At 43.9% G+C, this 17,373-nt stretch overlaps 1 protein-coding gene across 2 annotated transcripts in view; it reads right to left on the bottom strand.

Moving 5' to 3' along the window:
* Positions 1-9,104: 9,104 nt before the first annotated feature.
* usp10 (ubiquitin specific peptidase 10) overlaps positions 9,105-17,373 on the bottom strand; it is a 26,949-nt gene continuing 18,680 nt past the window's right edge. For both annotated transcript variants that reach the window (XM_062548910.1, XM_062548911.1), the window contains 5 exons: positions 15,475-15,658; positions 14,280-14,445; positions 12,285-12,429; positions 11,291-11,356; positions 9,105-9,318 (listed from right to left, as the gene is read on the bottom strand). In XM_062548910.1, coding sequence (XP_062404894.1) covers positions 9,131-9,318; positions 11,291-11,356; positions 12,285-12,429; positions 14,280-14,445; positions 15,475-15,658 — 749 coding nt within the window. In that variant the 3' untranslated portion in view covers positions 9,105-9,130. The remainder of the gene's footprint in view (positions 9,319-11,290; positions 11,357-12,284; positions 12,430-14,279; positions 14,446-15,474; positions 15,659-17,373) is intronic.

Below are 17,373 nucleotides of genomic sequence, written 5' to 3'. Positions count from 1 at the left end.
CCTCCTGTCTTGTACACAAGATGATGGTTAATCTCTGGGGGCTTCACATGAAGCATATTCAGGCAGAGGATTTGGGTCTTTCCCTCTGCAGCATCCCAGAGATGAAGACTTGAGCATGCGGTGGAGGCTGAAGCATGAATCACAGCATGATGTTAATGCCCAGTCATATAAACAGTCCATGAGGTCAAGTGCTGTAAAGTGACAGCAAAATTGTAATCTCTACACTATAAAATATAAGCACATCCATCAGTCGATTCATTTATTACAAAAGACTGATGATTCCAGGACATGAGCTGTTTCTGACGTGATATGACATGTTTCTGTTGAATTTGTCATCACACCTGTGCTCAAACTTGTCTTTCAAAGAGGCTTTCCAAACATCAAGATGAGAAAATCAAAATGCTTGTTTTTAAGAAACAACCTTCCGCAAAAACAAACTGGAAGCTGTCCAAAAGTTGTGAGTGACAGATGGCAACACTGCTCGTCATCAGTAGATTTCATCTCTTTCTACATGAACAGCAGAATATGCCATTCCTTCATATTGTGTCATCATTACAAACAGAAAAGCAAGACAGGATGTGACTTACATATTCCTGTACAGGCTGTACAGTATCTGTCTGCAAAAGCTTTTAAAACAGAAAAACTCATCTTGGCGACCCAGCCTTGTCCTACAGGGAATTTTTCTCCTGCCTTTTTCTGCCTTACTAGGAAGAGCCTCCCTCCCATGACTACCATAGCATAGCGTATGTAATGAAATGAGTCAATAAAGGACAAGGTATATATGAGATACCTCCTCTCTTTAAGACAATATTTACATGCGATTAGACTGAATACAGACAAAGAGGAGAGTGTATAACAGCTCGCAGACGCAGCCAGGCGCTGTGGTATGTCAGTAACACTGGGGATGCTCCAGGGCAGGAACTCTTCAGCTTTAATCCCCTTCTGGATTTATTCTTTGTCCAATACATGGCACATTTTTTTTCTGTCTCACGGAGAAACTGTTGTATTGACAAGAGGCTGAAATGTCCTTTCACACATCGCCAGAGAAACCCTCAGTGAAACAGCAGTTCAAATAGACAGGACCTTCTCCTGAATAGGCCAGATTCTTCACAGTGTGCCATATGGTTTACAATAAGAACCCCCCCCCCACCCCCCCCCCCCTTTCACTCTCCGGAGTTGGCGAGGACCCCTGTGCAGTGTGCCTGTTTCGGGTTTACCTTGGAACTCGTGCTCCAATTCTTCAATAAACTGGGTTTGCAACATTTTGGTTGGAAAGGCCGCGTGGTCTTGTAATGATTCACAGTTGACCCGTAGTACCACCGAAAAGTGCCAGCGCTGCACGAACTGTGGCAGTGAGTAAGCGGTGGAGCTACAAGGGGGAAAACCCATGGAGTGCCATGTTTGTATTAACATCATAAGATCTCATGCAACTCGTAATTGCAGAACTGTGGAAAATAATTGACAATTTCACTAACCAGAGCATTAGAAAACCTGACACTCTGGTACTAACACTCAAACATTAAGCATACACCTTAATAGCTCACCTCAATATTCTGCACAGGACTGGACATCGGTCTGCCAAATTCCAAACCCTCAAGTATATAGTGACCACTGTCCACTAGAGGACACTATTTCCTGATTTCTATGGACAGAAATCCTGCCAGGGGACCAAAGAGAGAATCACAACAGAATAATTCAAACCAGGTTCAGGAACATCAAATTAAGATTTGGGCCATACTGATTTCACTCACTGGATGAGTTTATTCACATAGGATATTCGCTTTTCTGAGAAGACACATGAAAGAGAGACTATGGTCAGATTGTGAGGAATACACACACACACACATCTTCTCCTGAGGGGAGGGGGGCAGTATATTCTTGGCTGTTATGTAATGGGGATGAGCTAAAGGGGGTCGTACTGTAGGAGCCTGCTGATGCTCAGTGGGTCTCTGGTTGCCTCCTGTATCCTTGACTCAAGGCTCGGCCCATGATGATGTGTGCGTGCTAGAAAGAAGAGAAGGGTGGAGGTTTGAGGTTCACACCTACCTCAGCGCTCACAATCTCTCTCTCTCTCTCACCCACATGCACACACACACACACACACACACACACACACGTCCGTCTCTCTCTCACACACGCATACACTATCTCCTTCTCTCTCTCTCTCTCTCTCACACACACACACACACACACACACACACGGCAGCCAGCTTAGAGGTTTATTTAGAGAGGGCCTGCGGAGATCCTTTGAGTGCCGCTGCACACCGTTTGTTTGTTTCCCTTAGCGACTGAGAGGCTCTACACGAGTTGCTGACGGGAAGCTGTGCGATGGGAAAGGAGAACAGAGCGTGAGGTCACAGGGCCGACACTGGACCAATGGCTGAACTCGGACCAGACAGGTGGTGGGAAGACCTGAACACAAATGAGTAGACAGCATAACACAACAGCAGTACATGATGGTCCTGCTACACAGAAGAGACTAGATTCCCTGATTATGTGCACACATCACTTGACATGTGGAGGAGGAGGCTGCAGGGATAACAGGCCATTCCTGAATCCTGAGTGTCTGCATACCCACCGCAAGACCATTGCCTTGGTGTACTAATACTTTTAGCTACATGCCAAAACAAAAATCAGTTCCTCACTCACCCAAAAACCACCAAAGCTAAAGGAAATACTAATGGGGGACAAGCATAGATGGGCGGTGATGCTTACTCTAAGTGTGTAAGTGCAACAGAGATAGTAAGATGTTTGGTGTTAAGGAGACTGCACTAGCAGGCAAATACCAAAGCTTAACATTACAGAGCTCAGGTTAGACCTGAAATTAGTGTAAAGCTTAAGCCAGGGGTCCACCGACCGAGTTAGGTTGCGACTGATGTAACAGCAGGCTTAAGTTGTGCCAGACCTAACAGTAAGGTCATATTGAGACAGACCTAACAAACAGCAGGACTGTACAAAGGCGGAGGCTATGGCCGAGCTTGGGCTGCAGGACAGGATGAATTACAGTAGGCCTACTGTAACAGCTGGTGCCTGGACAGAGTGTGAGCACGTGTTTGGGATTCCTTTCTCAAGGTCCACAGTTTGTTTGACTGGAGCAGGAGGGCTGGCTGGGGGCTCGAAGACCCAGACCTCTTAAGTGAAAATAAAACCGCAAATTACTGGATTGTGAGGCCCTACAATCAAGGGAGTTTAAGTATTGTTTTAAATGTATTGTTTGACGTATCAAATGTTACTCTTCTCTAATAAGAGCATAATTTTATGCATGTTTGGTTGACATGGCATTCTTTTCACTTTTGCGTGCCTTGATATTCCTCAGGCCAAGAGAAACCGGTTGAAACGTAAACAATGGGCAGCGAGGCTGTGGCGACCCTGGACACAGATGAGCCACATGATCTTGAGGAACTGACCGAACCCTCTGTGATTGTTCAGGTTCCAGTTTCAATTGCAGAATATCCTGTGCTCATTGTTCATGCATCCAACACATTAGGGTGTAAAAATGTCCATAGGGCTCATTCATCTTCAAGGGAATCAAACAGTGATATCAAATGATGTGGAAAACCAGGCACAGTCCAGAGATCACTGTGACACAAATGATAAGCGCCACATGGAAAAGAAAGCACCCCACCTCTGGTGATGACTGACTGACTGAGATATCGGTTGACGTTTAGCAGGTTATCAAAGACTCTGAACCAGAGTGGAGCACCAGCCTGTGTTTTTCTGCTCTCAGATTTAGAGACGATCGTTCCCCCGCTCAGTGCTTGAGCCAAAATCCACAGGGCAACATGCCTATTAGTGCTGACCAGATTGTTTTTGAATGTGATCTGGCTATAAAAATCCACTCGGTCCTTTAAAAAAAAAAAAAGCCAAGCGGTAAAAAACACAGGCCCTAGTTGCCAGAGCAGCTTGATGAGCCCATCTCTGCATTTAGGTGGTCTGCCTGTGCCTACAGAGGATAGCAATTTCTCCACACATGCTGCGGGCCTATAAAGAGCTCTTTAACATTGTGGTCACACGAACAAGGAAAATACCTCAATTACATGTTAGCGCCCCAGAGAAAGGCACGGCAGGCCTCAATAATGTACATCTGACCTGGTCTGCAGGAAACATAGCGGGGAGGGGGAAGAAGGCGTGTAATGACACCCACCAAGCAGCAGAACTGTAGATTTGAGCAGTGTGAGGACACCAGGCTCTGCTCAGTAGGCACAGCCCAGGGATCAGCGGCTCAGTAAGAAATTCATGAATGGGAACCCAGCGGTGAGCATCACCCACAGAATCATAAAACTTGGCCATGTTCCTGATGAAAAAAAATCACATGAACACTCCTCCATTCAAGGATCAAGGTGCCCCCCCACTGTGTTACACATCATTAACTGCTCAATTAAACTGGAGCAAAAACCTAAAAGGGCCAACTTCGGTTTTTTTTTTTTTTTTTTTAAAAAAGGTCTGAATGTGAAAGCACCAACAGGAAATACATCAAAGAATTCAGTGATAAGCTGCTTAAAAAAATGTTGCACATAGCAACATTTCAAGATAACAGCATACCTGGACACAAACATCTGAATCAACACTGCAGCACTGCTGCATCCGTTCTTCAATCCCATCTACCCCCAACAAGAGCAGAATAGGCACTGAGGACATAACACATGTATTGATAAATAATAAATTAATAAATTGTCGAAACTCGGGATCACGGCTTCTGATATTTACATGAGTGAGACCAGTGTAAGGCCAAAACCAATCTGGAGAATCTTTGACAGAATGTCAGATATATAGCAGTGGTAAAAGATTACATAAAATAAGTGTTATTTCAGGTCCTGATAATAAAATACTTTAGAGCCTGGGCTACACTGAACTATTTCCAACTGGATTACACACCATGTTGTAACCAGGAATGGCAACACTGTAAAGTGTGCACATTAACTCAGCAGGCATGGAGGACCATGTCCAGACATTTCTGATTAATACATAAAACAGGACACATTTTGACATTCTCGTCGTCATAATCAGCCCTCAAGAATCCTTCATAGCCTATTTAGTTTTGTATGTGATCGATGTGTAAAGGAACATAGAACAAGAATCTCTCTACAGTGCTATTAAACAGAATTATCTTCATAAGCACTATTCCTGTTTTGAGCATCAGGGTATCTACCCTTGGATGACCGTTACTGCAAAATAAACGGATTAAAAGAAAGCCACAGCTAAGTGGATTTTGTGAGTCTGCAATACATACTAACAGAGTGAACATCAGTTTCTCGTTTTATTTCATTCTTTTGGTTACAGTGCACATTCTTCAGCAGGGAGGTCAGAAGAGTGGAAAGACTGCAATGATCAAATATCCCCTTATTTGAAAGCACAGCATAGTCCTCTGACTACACTTCAGTAGAAACACCCCTTTTTTTTCCTCCACAAGTTTTTATTTGAACAATTGACAAAAAAAAAAAAAAAAAAAGTAATAACGCGCTGTAGGCTGAAGATGAGAGACAGTATAGTTTGTATTTTAAGTTGATTTCCCAACACTTCAAGCTCTCAGCAGACATAAGTGTTAGGAAGCACAGAGTGAAGAGGAGGACATCATTGAAGCTACACGCCAGGACATTTCCTGGTCGTAACAAAGATTGAAAGAAGAAAAGGGAAAATAAACCGAGGCTGAACATGTACATCAAGACTAACAGCTTTTTTTGTGCATGGTTCAAACCTCCATATTAAAAAAAAACATTTCCCCCAGAAATAAAGAAAATCAAATCAACATTTGACACCATAAGTGCAGCACTTAGCCATCTGCACATTTGAACCAACACTTACATTATGAGTCGACATTTACTTTAACATGGTCCACTTGCTTTTTTTTCCGACAGTCACCATAGTGACAATAATAATGGCTGGCAAATCGACTCTGGTGAGTAGAATATATGATGCGATGTAATAGTGAAAAGATACCTATGAATCCTTTATCCATTACATGTTAGTTCAATCACAAAGAGGCAAAGGTCAGTGTACAACAGTTCTGTATACTTTGGTTTCATATGGGGGAGGTTTTACTTCACATTATGTCCACAGAACGCAAAAAAACCCAAATTAGAATGACTGAACTGGTGTTCAAAAGCCTCAAGAAAAAAAGGGTGTCAAAAGTCTTTGCGCAGATCGAACTTCCAATCTCAATAAGAATAAGCAACATTGCAAATGCACAAGTATATCAGTTAGTTGTCCATTCGTCCGTCTGAAGGTGGCTTCTCCCAATAATTGAACATGGGTGAACGAAGTAAAACAGAATTAGAGCAATCTGATATGTTTTCCCGTTGAAATCACTGTTGGAGTGTGTGTGTGTGTGTGTGTGTGTGTGTGGATGTGCTGCAGTGAGGAAGGATATAAGAAGCTCATTTGTGAGATCTGAAGTGCATGCTCTGCTATATTCCACTGTGGGAAAGAATGAACTCACAACACGGCCCTGCGTTCCTGTGGTCATAGACAGGACAGTGTGAGAGCCACTTCACAAGTGACCTGTTCCCAGAAGCTGGTGTACCTTGCTTTATTCAATGGCCAAGTGTGTGTGTGTGTGTGTTTCTGTGCCTATCTGTGTGTGCAAGTTGTGTGGATTACTGAAGCTCTTCACAAAGCTGTTAGCATTGCCTGTACACATCATTGTGATACAAGAACCACAAAGCAGTTAGAAAGGAGTCATGTTCAGCTCCAAAAATATGTAGAATTTAAGTCTATTCTGGAGAAGGGTAATATCTCAAATGCAGTTTCACAACATTGAAAGAGAAAAGAAAAAGGTAAAAAAGAAAAGAAAAAAAATACCCAAACAAAATCAATTCCGCGCATTTTGCACATGAACCCAGTTGAGGAGAAACACTGGCAAAAGCTGAAAAAGAAATAAATATAAATCAAACATAGAACTTGTATAACTTTATTCATTGTTGTGCTTTACCTTGTTTTTTTTCTTTTCTTCAAAAATACCAATTCAGAAATCCTACAGCGAGGAGTGGGCAAAGACAGATAATGGGCAACATATGGAAGGAAATGTTGAACTTTAAATCCATAGCATTAAAAAAAAGAATATCAATATTTCTGATAATCAATGGAAAGCACTGACTTCTACACAAAAGCAAACATGATGTGCCTCTTGTGCGCATTCATTCATTGGTAATCGTGGTTCCCAAGCTGAGCGCCACAATCTCGAACACTTCAACAGAGGTGCAAGAGAGGGAAAAAAAAGGCCTCGGCTACTGGGACCAGAGGTAACCTCCACAGAATGTTGCACACCTCTCTCTCTCTCTCTCACACACACACTCTCATACACTCACACACACGCTCTCACTCACTCACGTGAACATCAGCCTCGCCCCTGACCCTTGCCAGTGCTAAGGCAGTTGTCTGTCTGTGGGGCGAGGACGGGGATGAGGGGGAACATCGAAGGTTTCACCTCTCTGCGGAGATCATTAGGCTTATGGGCCTATGGCCCCGCACTCATCCAGAAATCAATTTCAGGGAACAAAAAAACAAAAATAACAAAGACAAAGGAAGAAAAAAAAACAACAACAAAAACAATTGGGGATGGAGGGCTGGGGGGGAAGGGGAGGTAACTGAAGTCAAGTGTGATGAGACCTTCGCCAGTCGTCTCTCTCAAGTGTATGCGTACACAGACAGCCAGAGAACAAGCAGACCACTCAATAGGGAGTGGAGAAGAGGGCCATCACCCAAATGTCATTTTTTTTCTTCTTTTTTTTTTTCTTTTTTAAAACGTTTTGACATATCTGCAAAAAGTGTGCATCTGCACATCCAACATCTCTTATTGATCACTTTTTTAACAATTTTCTTACGTGCACAGAAGCGTTTTTATAATCTTTAATCTTTTTTTTTTTTTTTTCCTAAAGCGCATTAAAATTGTTAGATAATCATTCTAAACTCTACATCCAGAAACCACACCAGGGCTCCCTCTCTCCAAATCAGGAAGCCCCGCTTGTCTTAGCGCACCCGAGCACCTCCGCTCCTCAGCTCTCTTCCATGGCTCAAGCGTTACCTAGATTTGAAAGCATCAGCGTCACGACGAAGAAGAGGAGGCGGAGGAGGAGGAGGAGGAGGAGGTGATGGTGGTGAGCGGTCAGGAGCAGCATCCTGGTTCAAAAGTTGCTAGACAGATAGAGACTTTGTACGTGTAAGATCTACACACAATTTTTGCGGTAGTTTTTGCTGGTGCAGGGCCATTTATACTCTGGTCAGAAATTTGTCAACAGGATCATGTTTCTTTTTAAACCGCTGCAAAAAAAAACAAAAAAACGAAACAAAAAAAAAAACCAAAAGAAAAAATTGAGGAAAGAATTTCGGCCAACAACTCCCCACGCTAAAAGGCAAAACACTTTGATTTTTCTATGCTGTTTTTCTTTAAAAAATAATAAAGCAAAGAAAAAAAAGCAAAGAAAAGAGAGAGAAAAAAAACATCAACTTCTTTCCAGCAGTCCATCAGCTACAGCCTCACCAGATAAAGAGTTCTTACTGTGAGTGAATCCACTGTGCCCAGACCGATTGAGGCTGAGGTCTAAAGAGTCTTGGGTCCATACAGTCCAAACCCCCCCATCCCACCCCCCACCCCCCGCACCCAAAGCAGACCCCCCCGCCCCATAGTCCCCCCATGTCCCAGCAGCTGTGCACCGTGGACCCCTCAGGGCCATCCATTCGGCCCATGGTAAACCATCTCTGGAAAGTGTTCCCACACTGTTTTTTTAGAAATGTCTTTTTCACTTCCAAAAAATATTAAAGGAAAAAGGTGCCGCTGGTAAAAAGCTGGCTCTCAGGACGAGCAGGGGAGGTCGAGGGGGGGAGGGGAAAATCTTGCAAGATAAGAAGTTGGGCAGTGTTCCTGTTGAAACAAATGTGAATGTGTCTGTGAACATCTGTATGTGTGTGGCGTGTGTGCTAGAGTGTATGAGTGTAAGTGTATGTGTGAGTGTAAGTGTATGTGTGTGTGTGTGTGTATGTATGTATGTGCATGTGTGCATGTGTGTCTACGTACATACGCATGTCAAACGTACATACATGTGGTTTTGAAGGTGTGTGAGTTCATGTAGATTTGTTTCTGTTGAGGTGTACTGAGGTGTGTTTTTGTGTGTGTGTGTGTGCGTGTGTGTGGTTTCTACAGCAGGTCGACGCGACGGTAGTACAGCAGGTAGGCAGTGCGCTCCGCGGTCTGCTTCACCACCTGGTACTGGTTGATGACCTTCACCGCCTGGTCATCGATGCGCAGCCAGCCGTTCAGACCGATGTGGAAGACATCCGTAGTGTAGTGGCCACCTGTAGCACTGTTCCCGTGGTGATACACAACTGCACAGAAAAGAAACGAGAGATGAGCATGGATTCCTGTGTTGCTGGGGAGACCTGTTATTATCCTGTTATTAATCACAGCAGTTTATACCTGTACTCATGAATGATCAAAAGGTGAGTTAGCTAGTTGACTTGTTAGTTTTAGACAAAAAAAAAAACAACTTTACAAGACCATAGTTGTCTTTTTAACAGCTGAAGACATTGTTAACTGATAGATTTTGTCAATAAATCACAAAAACGTCAAGCCAGTTGGTGTGGTTAGGGGAACAGGGATTTGCTTAACTGTATTTCACTGCACAATATGCCATGAAATTGAACAAGGACCTAAAAACGATTTGCTCACATGCCAAAATTAAAAAACAACAACAAATGAACATACATTTTGTCATACGCAGCATACGAACTCTAGCATCATAATATGTCCTTGTACAAGGCATAACAAGATCCAGTGCATTCCATATGTAGTAACTATAGCCATGTTTGTTTGACGTCAATTCCATCAATAGAGGATTAAATCCGAGAGGACACTGTGCGTGCAGATGTAAACAAACGCATGTAGTTCATTCTGACGTAGTGGATGGTATTCACCTTGCACACGTGTTCTTCATTTAGAGGACTACCCTGGAGCTCTGATGCATCTGGGTATCTCCCCTACATAATCCCTTTGGGACATTCGTCCACCGCGAGTTTTCCTACTTTCTGGCCATTGCTCATTACATTGTATAAACACACTTGCATCAGCGTCCTTATTTAAGGCAAGGTCTAATTCGGGCTTTAAAGTGAAACCAGGAGTCTGAAGGGGTGGTGGTGGTGGTGGTACACTGCTCCAGGATCTGATACGCATGGACAGTGTTATGACTAGGTCAACACAGGAATGAGATTGCATCTTTTGGCAAGTAAACACAGCAAGTGGGGCTTACCCGGGTTCCCCTGATTGCACGAGGGAAAAAAGAGAGCTCGCTCAAGATTTCCATAAAGGTTAGAGCAGCGTATTGGAATACTTCACTTCCTTCTGCTAGAGGGGGGAAGTTTAGCTTTCCATTGCATTTCCCAAAAGATCGTTGGGGGATGGGGAGGTCTTCGGGAATATGTGAGCACTGTTGTAGCAACAGTTGCTAGGGGGCTAAGGTAAAGGCAAATACTGTCTAGTTAGCAACCACCTTTGGTAAAGGTTCCAACAAAGAATGGGAACTCTATGGATAAAATGGCACCGATAGGCTCCACTGCCCTTCTCTCTTAGGAACAAGGTAGTCTCTGCTGCTGGGACACACCTGCAGAGGCCCCTCAAGTGAGCCGGCCGTCTTGCCAGGAGGTTTCCACTCTATTCCAACTATGCTGGGATCTTAATCAGTGGACGCCTCACAGTTTAATTTATTGCTGTTCAAAACTCCTCAGGGATTACACGGATTTGTTGTTGTTGTTTGTCTTAAACACACACAGACCAAAAACAACACAATTACTATTGGTACACAAGTACTATTTGTTTGACCAACTATTTGTCCTTGTTACTAGTACAAAATCTGCAAATGAAAATGATGACATACCAGTACCAAGTACCAGTCCAAGTATGCCACTGAAAGAAATACTAGAGAGAAGCCTTCCAGCTACCATCGATACATCAACCTGACCTAGATTCAGATACCTCAGAAGCTCCAGAGATGTCAGAGAAGCTAAGCAGGGCTTGGAATGCAATCTGGCACTGAAGACCAGCGGGCTTGCTGATATGCGGTGGACGGATTTGTAGAAAAATTGTAGACTATTTATGGCAGTACAAATGTTGAATAGGATACACTTTCTACCAAAGTACCAAGGTTTCAGTCCCTTTTAATAATGCTGGCAAGTTGTGGCTCTTTTAAAGCCCAGATAACCATATACAGCATGCAAACTCCTCACATATATACATACATCACAATATAATAACCCCACACACTTTCTGCCTGTAAACAAATAATAATAAAAAAAGACTACCCACCTGCAAAGAGCCTGTAGGTTCTTTGGCCTTTGAAGATTTTGCCCCGCACCCCTGGAGACAGAAGATCTGAAAGGGGAGTATTCACAAAAGACCATGTTGAGCACACAAACAAAACACTGATGCAGTACAACGCAATTATTACGCCTTTGGATTTGGGTTTTGTTTGGGTGTCTAGGCCATTATTTTTAGCAACAATGTTGGGGTGAAAACATTGGCTTTTGGAAACAGCCATCCAGATTGCACACATATTGCAGACGGGTGCGATGGCAGGCGGGACTCATCCACCACTTACTAGACTAAGATGTAGCCTACTTTTAACAGCAGGAAACCAAACAGGCTGGGTCCAATTCCTGGGCAGAAGGAGGAGGAGGCCAACGGCTCACCCCCCTCAAGCTAAGCTGGGTATTTTTGGGCAACATTCTATCTTGTGGGAGCTTGGGTTTCATCCAGAGGGAATGCAGGGAGAAAATAATCACCAGAGCGCTCATAGGAGCTCCTTCTCAGGCCTGTTTCAGCTCTGGTGGGGTGACCCACTTGGCAGTGAACATGAAGCGCGGAGGTGTAGGAAGATGGGCTGTACGCGGGATTACGGCATGTCTCTAAATATTAGCAATGCCGCAGGCACCCGGCCAGCCTCCATCAGTTGGTGAGCGTGTGCATTGTAAACAGTGGGCTTTCTGCAGGTAAACAGATGCTTTTTGGGATGCTACTTCATAAGGTTACAATTATACATTTGTTAACACTGCAGGTGTGCAATGGTATGGTATGACTAGACACAGAAGCCTATGATAGGCTGAGGATGTTGAACTTGTAGGGATAGCTAGCCAGTTAACGGCATGAGTAAAAAAGTGAAGAACCAAACAGTTCTAACAATCACGGTTCTTGGGCATGATTATAACAGCATTCTGACGCTTGTTTCCTCTTTAATAGATCAATGTGTGCACAAGGATTGATTGAGTAAACTAATGTATGAACCAGTCAAGGAAAGTCATACCTTTACTGATTTCCAGATCTACAGGGTAGTCGATATTCTTGATCAGCTTTTGACATCCACCAGTCTTCTCAAACACAAATCTCTTGAGGTGAAGGACCAGAACAGGGGGCAGCTCCTCCAGGGTAACTCTCCGGCTGATCTCAATCTAATTCAGGAGAGAGAGAGAAAACAACAGAACAACAACAAAGGGGTCATTAGCAACATATTCAAACCCACATCAGAGGGGAACCCCACCTACACACACACATACTAGCTGGGTACCACCCACTCATCCAGGGGGGCGAAAACAGCACGCCCCTGCACCAGCAGAGAGGCACATCTAAGAGCAGGACCCAATCTCCAAACCGCTGAAGTTGTTAACAAATCAGAGGGAACATACAATTAGCCGTTTCACAAATCTGCATCCTCAGCAAGTCGTGTAACAAAAGGCACTTGCTGTCTTGCAAAAACAAAAGACCTCAGAAGAGAAAGAAAGGAAACAAACAATGGAAGAGTGTGTGTGGGGGGGGGGGGGGGAATAGGCAGAGCGGTCTATTGTGCCAGCTGGTGGACAGATGTGGGCCTTCATCGGTATTCTCCCAACACGAGGTTATGGCACGCCGGCCAGAGCCTTTACTACGTCCTGACTAGGAAACATCAGGGCTGTGGAGCTCTGTGGCCACGAGAGGACATGTAGCATAAACAGTTCCTTTGTGTCCTGAACTTTGCAGTCTTCGGAGGGTTTATGAGTGTGGGTGTGTGTGTGTGTGCGTGCGTGTGTGTGTTGGGAAATCGGGGACAATAGATTAGACTAATTTCAACAAAAAGTCTTCGTCCAAACAAAAAACGAACAGCCACTCCAAAGGAGGATTCACACACAGTGCTATTCAGTTGAGGGCAAGATGGAGGGGAGATCAGAGAGACACTGCACAAACATTGGCACTGTCTAAACACATGTTGACGAATACAATGGGGCTTGTGGTTTTCTTTTGGCATTGTGCACTTCCAAGACATCCAGCTTTACGGAGAGACAGGATGACTTCCAACATTAACTATAGCAAGTAAACGTATGACCAAAGGTGCAGACTGATATGACATCCATCATGTCCCAGGTCTAAACCAGGGGGTCAGGATTTGACTGATTAGCTTCGCCGATTAGCAAAGCACTTCCTCGTCGCCATTTTCCAGAAATACATCATGTCCGGTGCCGTTTTACCTGCGTTTTACTCATGCTGATTGGTGGCTGTTCCACTCTCAGCTCATGCACGAGCTTAGTGTGGGCACGAGCTCTCCTTCTGTACCTTACGTCAATCGGTAACCTGGCACTTAATTGGCTAAGTAAAACGGCACCGGAAACAAGCCCCTTGAAACGCCATGTTGAAGCCTGAAAAAATCGTTCAATTTTGGCACTTTTCACTAGCCTAGCATTCCCATTGAAATGAATGGGGGCGGGACTTGTTCACTTTCTCCAGTTCTTATAATACCTCCATGGTCTAAACGGTTTCTACTTGGAACATAAATATCTTCATATTTCCACCCTAAAGTCTCTGTCTGCAATTCTGCACTGGCGTTCTCTTGCCGTTTAGTCTACATGGACATACAATGATTATACAACTGATGGCTGAACTGGGTGTGGTAGGGGCTGATGTGCTGCTCAAGTCTTCGGGTATATTTGATACACGGGACAAACGTGTTTCTTACTTATCTTTCTTATTTGTGGTGGTTGTAATCTATTAGTAAGAGAATTAGTATTGCATTTTTTTTGTTTGTTTATTTTTTCTGTTATTCCTAGATGTATAGTGAGTGACTTTTAGCCACTTCAGTGCATGTGCAACATGAAATAAACTCTGTCAGTGTGCATAGTCCACTGCTCTAGTGTGCTTGGCTTTCTATTAGAGCTCAATGGGCACAGGTTATTTTTCAAACACCGGTTCAAGCCAAGCTTATTACAAATAAACACTAGGCTTCAATGGTCCACATTCTACTCGGCATCAGTTGTGTAACTGAGGTTCTTACCTCCTGCTTGGTTTTAGTGGTGTAGCCCTGAACAGACTCGCGTGCCACGAGCGTCTCCAAGGCTTCCTGGACGGTGCGGATCTTCTCTGATTGGATGTCCAGCTGCAGAGTAAAGAAGGGCTGGAGGGTGGCCGACTCCTTGGAGCTCTGTTGGTACACCACCGACCTGTACGCAGGACACACACACACACACACACACACACGTACACACGTGAAAAGGGTGTTACACTCGTCGGTGGAACAGGTCGCACCGTGTTTTCTGTTACCAAACAACTTTGCTATGGACTGACCTTTCTCTCTCCAAAATGACTAACACAACTGGAAGTTTGGCAGACTTTCATTAGGAAAAGACATGCCCAGTAAGGCCACAACTGTCATCAGCGTCCAAAAACAAAAAAGGGCAGCATGATTTCTAAAGAACATCACATTTTCGCATAAACACATCTCTCCTGGCATCTGAGAATTAATAGGCCAACATGATTAAGCCTAATTGTGGAGACAGAAAGAAATATCATCTGATCCAAAACCTCTAATCTCACTGGGCAGAATACCAGATACTGATTATAGGCCAGCCCCTCCTCTCTAAATTGAAAGACGTGTAGAGATATTTCAGTAATGGTAGCAGTTTTATTTGAACCCTGCGTCAGTAGACGAACAGAATCATGTACTGTTGGCCACAGTGTTTTTTTGGGAGACGAAGGGCCTTCCACAGAGCAAGCGTGATGATGAGTCTACTGGCTCTCATCTGGTGGCTGGCGGCAGACCAGTTTATAATGCTTGAACCGCAGAGGTTTCAGCAAGGGGCTGGGCCGGGTTGGGTGCTAGAGGCCAGCGTTAGCGGAGGATGGCACCACTCTTTACCAAACACTCTCCCGGGCTCCCACGCGCGCCTACCGAAAACACTGAAGGCCTGGCCAACAATAAGAAGGACATGGGCGCCGTTGGTGCCGTGGTTCTCCAGCCGACTCAAAGAAAAATAAGCAGAAAATAAGGTGCTGCTGCTCTTAGGCCAGCAGAGCGCTTCATGCTTTTTTTTCTTTTCTTTTTGCATTACTGCGGAGGATGGATGACTTGCATAGCACACCGTCTCCTCCCACTTTCCACGAACTAGCCACACTGGTTGGTGAGAGCCATACACTGTGGTGGCTTGGAAATAGTCGGTTGGCGTGGTGCGGCGTTGCCGTTGGCCCCTAACCTGATGTGGCCTCCAAATATGTCTGTGATGGGGGTGCGGATGAAGTCTGTCTGGCGGGTGATGGAGGTCTTGTTCCTGGGGCCCACTTGCTCCCACTCGTCATCGCTGCCCTCCTCTTCCTCCTTCTCCGCAGAATCGTCCGCCAGTCCTGGCTGGGAGTCGGGGCCATTCGGTGTTGATACTTCTGTTCAGGTACAGAGACAAAACATGTCTAAAAATACAAACTTTTTTTTTTTTTTTTTTAAAAAAGGTTGGAGAATAGACAAGAAATTAGTGGGCAAAAGGGTATGGGATACAGAAATGACCTCAGGCCAGACTAGAGCCTGGGTCCTCATGAACATGGACCCTTATACCACTGCTTGGTCAAATTTCCTATTGTGATGCTCTGTTTGGAACGTGCATTATTTTTCTATATACCGCACGGCTATGAAGTAGTTCCCTACTTTTGGGCTTATTACACTTGAATATTAATTCGCCAATGTCAATGTAACGGTAAAAACAACAACGTTGTATCTAAGACAGCGGCAATATAAACGAAAGTGATAGTAGCAGTGGTATAAGCGGGATAATCAACTCCGCGCCGTGCGTTTATAGAAAAATAATGCACTTATCGAAGTGTAAAGTCCCCTCCGCCTGCGGCGTCGGGTCCTTATTACCACTTCGAACGTGCATTATTTTCCTATAAACGCACGGCGCGTCGTTGATTATCCCTTACATATATGGCCGCTTGCACCTCAGCTCTCCCATAACCCCCCCGACCCACAACAATATGTTTGAAGCCAATTCAGTTTGAGGCCAATTCTGTTCTGTTCAAACACTTCATCTGTTCTAAAGGGCCAAGTCTTGAGTCATCAGTCATAATCTGTTAACAAGTAGTATAAACCACTGGCAAAAATTATCAAATCTCCACTCTTGGAGGATGTTCATCCAGTGTTTTTATTTTTTAGAAAGAAAGACCAATCACAGATGTGCCTAAACTATTTCTATTTAACAGATGAACGTTCTGGCTTGTGAAACATAGCTAAAAACAAAAGTAGTAATCAAAGGCAAATTATTCATTTGTCTTCAGATCATGTAGATGAAATAAAATATGGAAATCACTCAATCCTGAGGAAACAATTATGGAATCACAAACCTAAACCAATCATAATTAGTGCTTTGTTACACTGTTCTTCTGGCATTTCCCCTTGGGGATCAATTTATTGGGGATCAATAAAGTATCCATCTATCTATCTATCTATCCATCTATCTACCTATCTTTTATGACCGCTTGAATTCTCTGAGGCATATTTCTCACTAATGTACAACAGTATTCTTCATCAATCAGGTTTCAACTTTGTCAAGCAGTTGACAGATCAGCTTTACAGGTCTTGTCATGCACCATTTTCTTCAGTTCCCATCATACATTTTCAATGAGATTGAAATCCAGATTACTGTCCATGTCATCAACTTGATACGTCTTCCAGAAGAACAGTTCTTTACTCTATGGCAAGATACATTTATCATCCTGAAAATTTGACTTACTCATCACCAAAACTTTCGATTGGTAGAGTGACAAAGTGTCAACATTTCAATGGACACTTGTGCATTTACTGTAGCGGTAATGACTGCCATCTCCCCTGGTCCTTTGCCTAATATGTAACCCCATATCATCAGTGACTTGACTGTTTTCTTCAGGCAGTCATCTTTATATTTTTCATTTATATTTGCTTATGGTGGCCTAGAGAGGCCATCATGAACTGAATCACAAATCTGCATTAGACAAGGAGATGATGCTGGAACTTTTGTTGAGTACCATTCCAATTCAAAACTCGGGGGCAAAGAACGTTGAAACTTCTCTTCAGGAACGACATATCAAGTCAATGGCATGGCCAACAAACAGTCTGGATCTTAATCCCA

This window comes from Sardina pilchardus, chromosome 11 (assembly GCF_963854185.1).
Source record: "Sardina pilchardus chromosome 11, fSarPil1.1, whole genome shotgun sequence".
Classification (NCBI taxonomy): domain Eukaryota; kingdom Metazoa; phylum Chordata; class Actinopteri; order Clupeiformes; family Clupeidae; genus Sardina; species Sardina pilchardus.
Note: the sequence above shows the minus strand (reverse complement) of the source record. Positions and strands in the feature narration are given on the sequence as shown.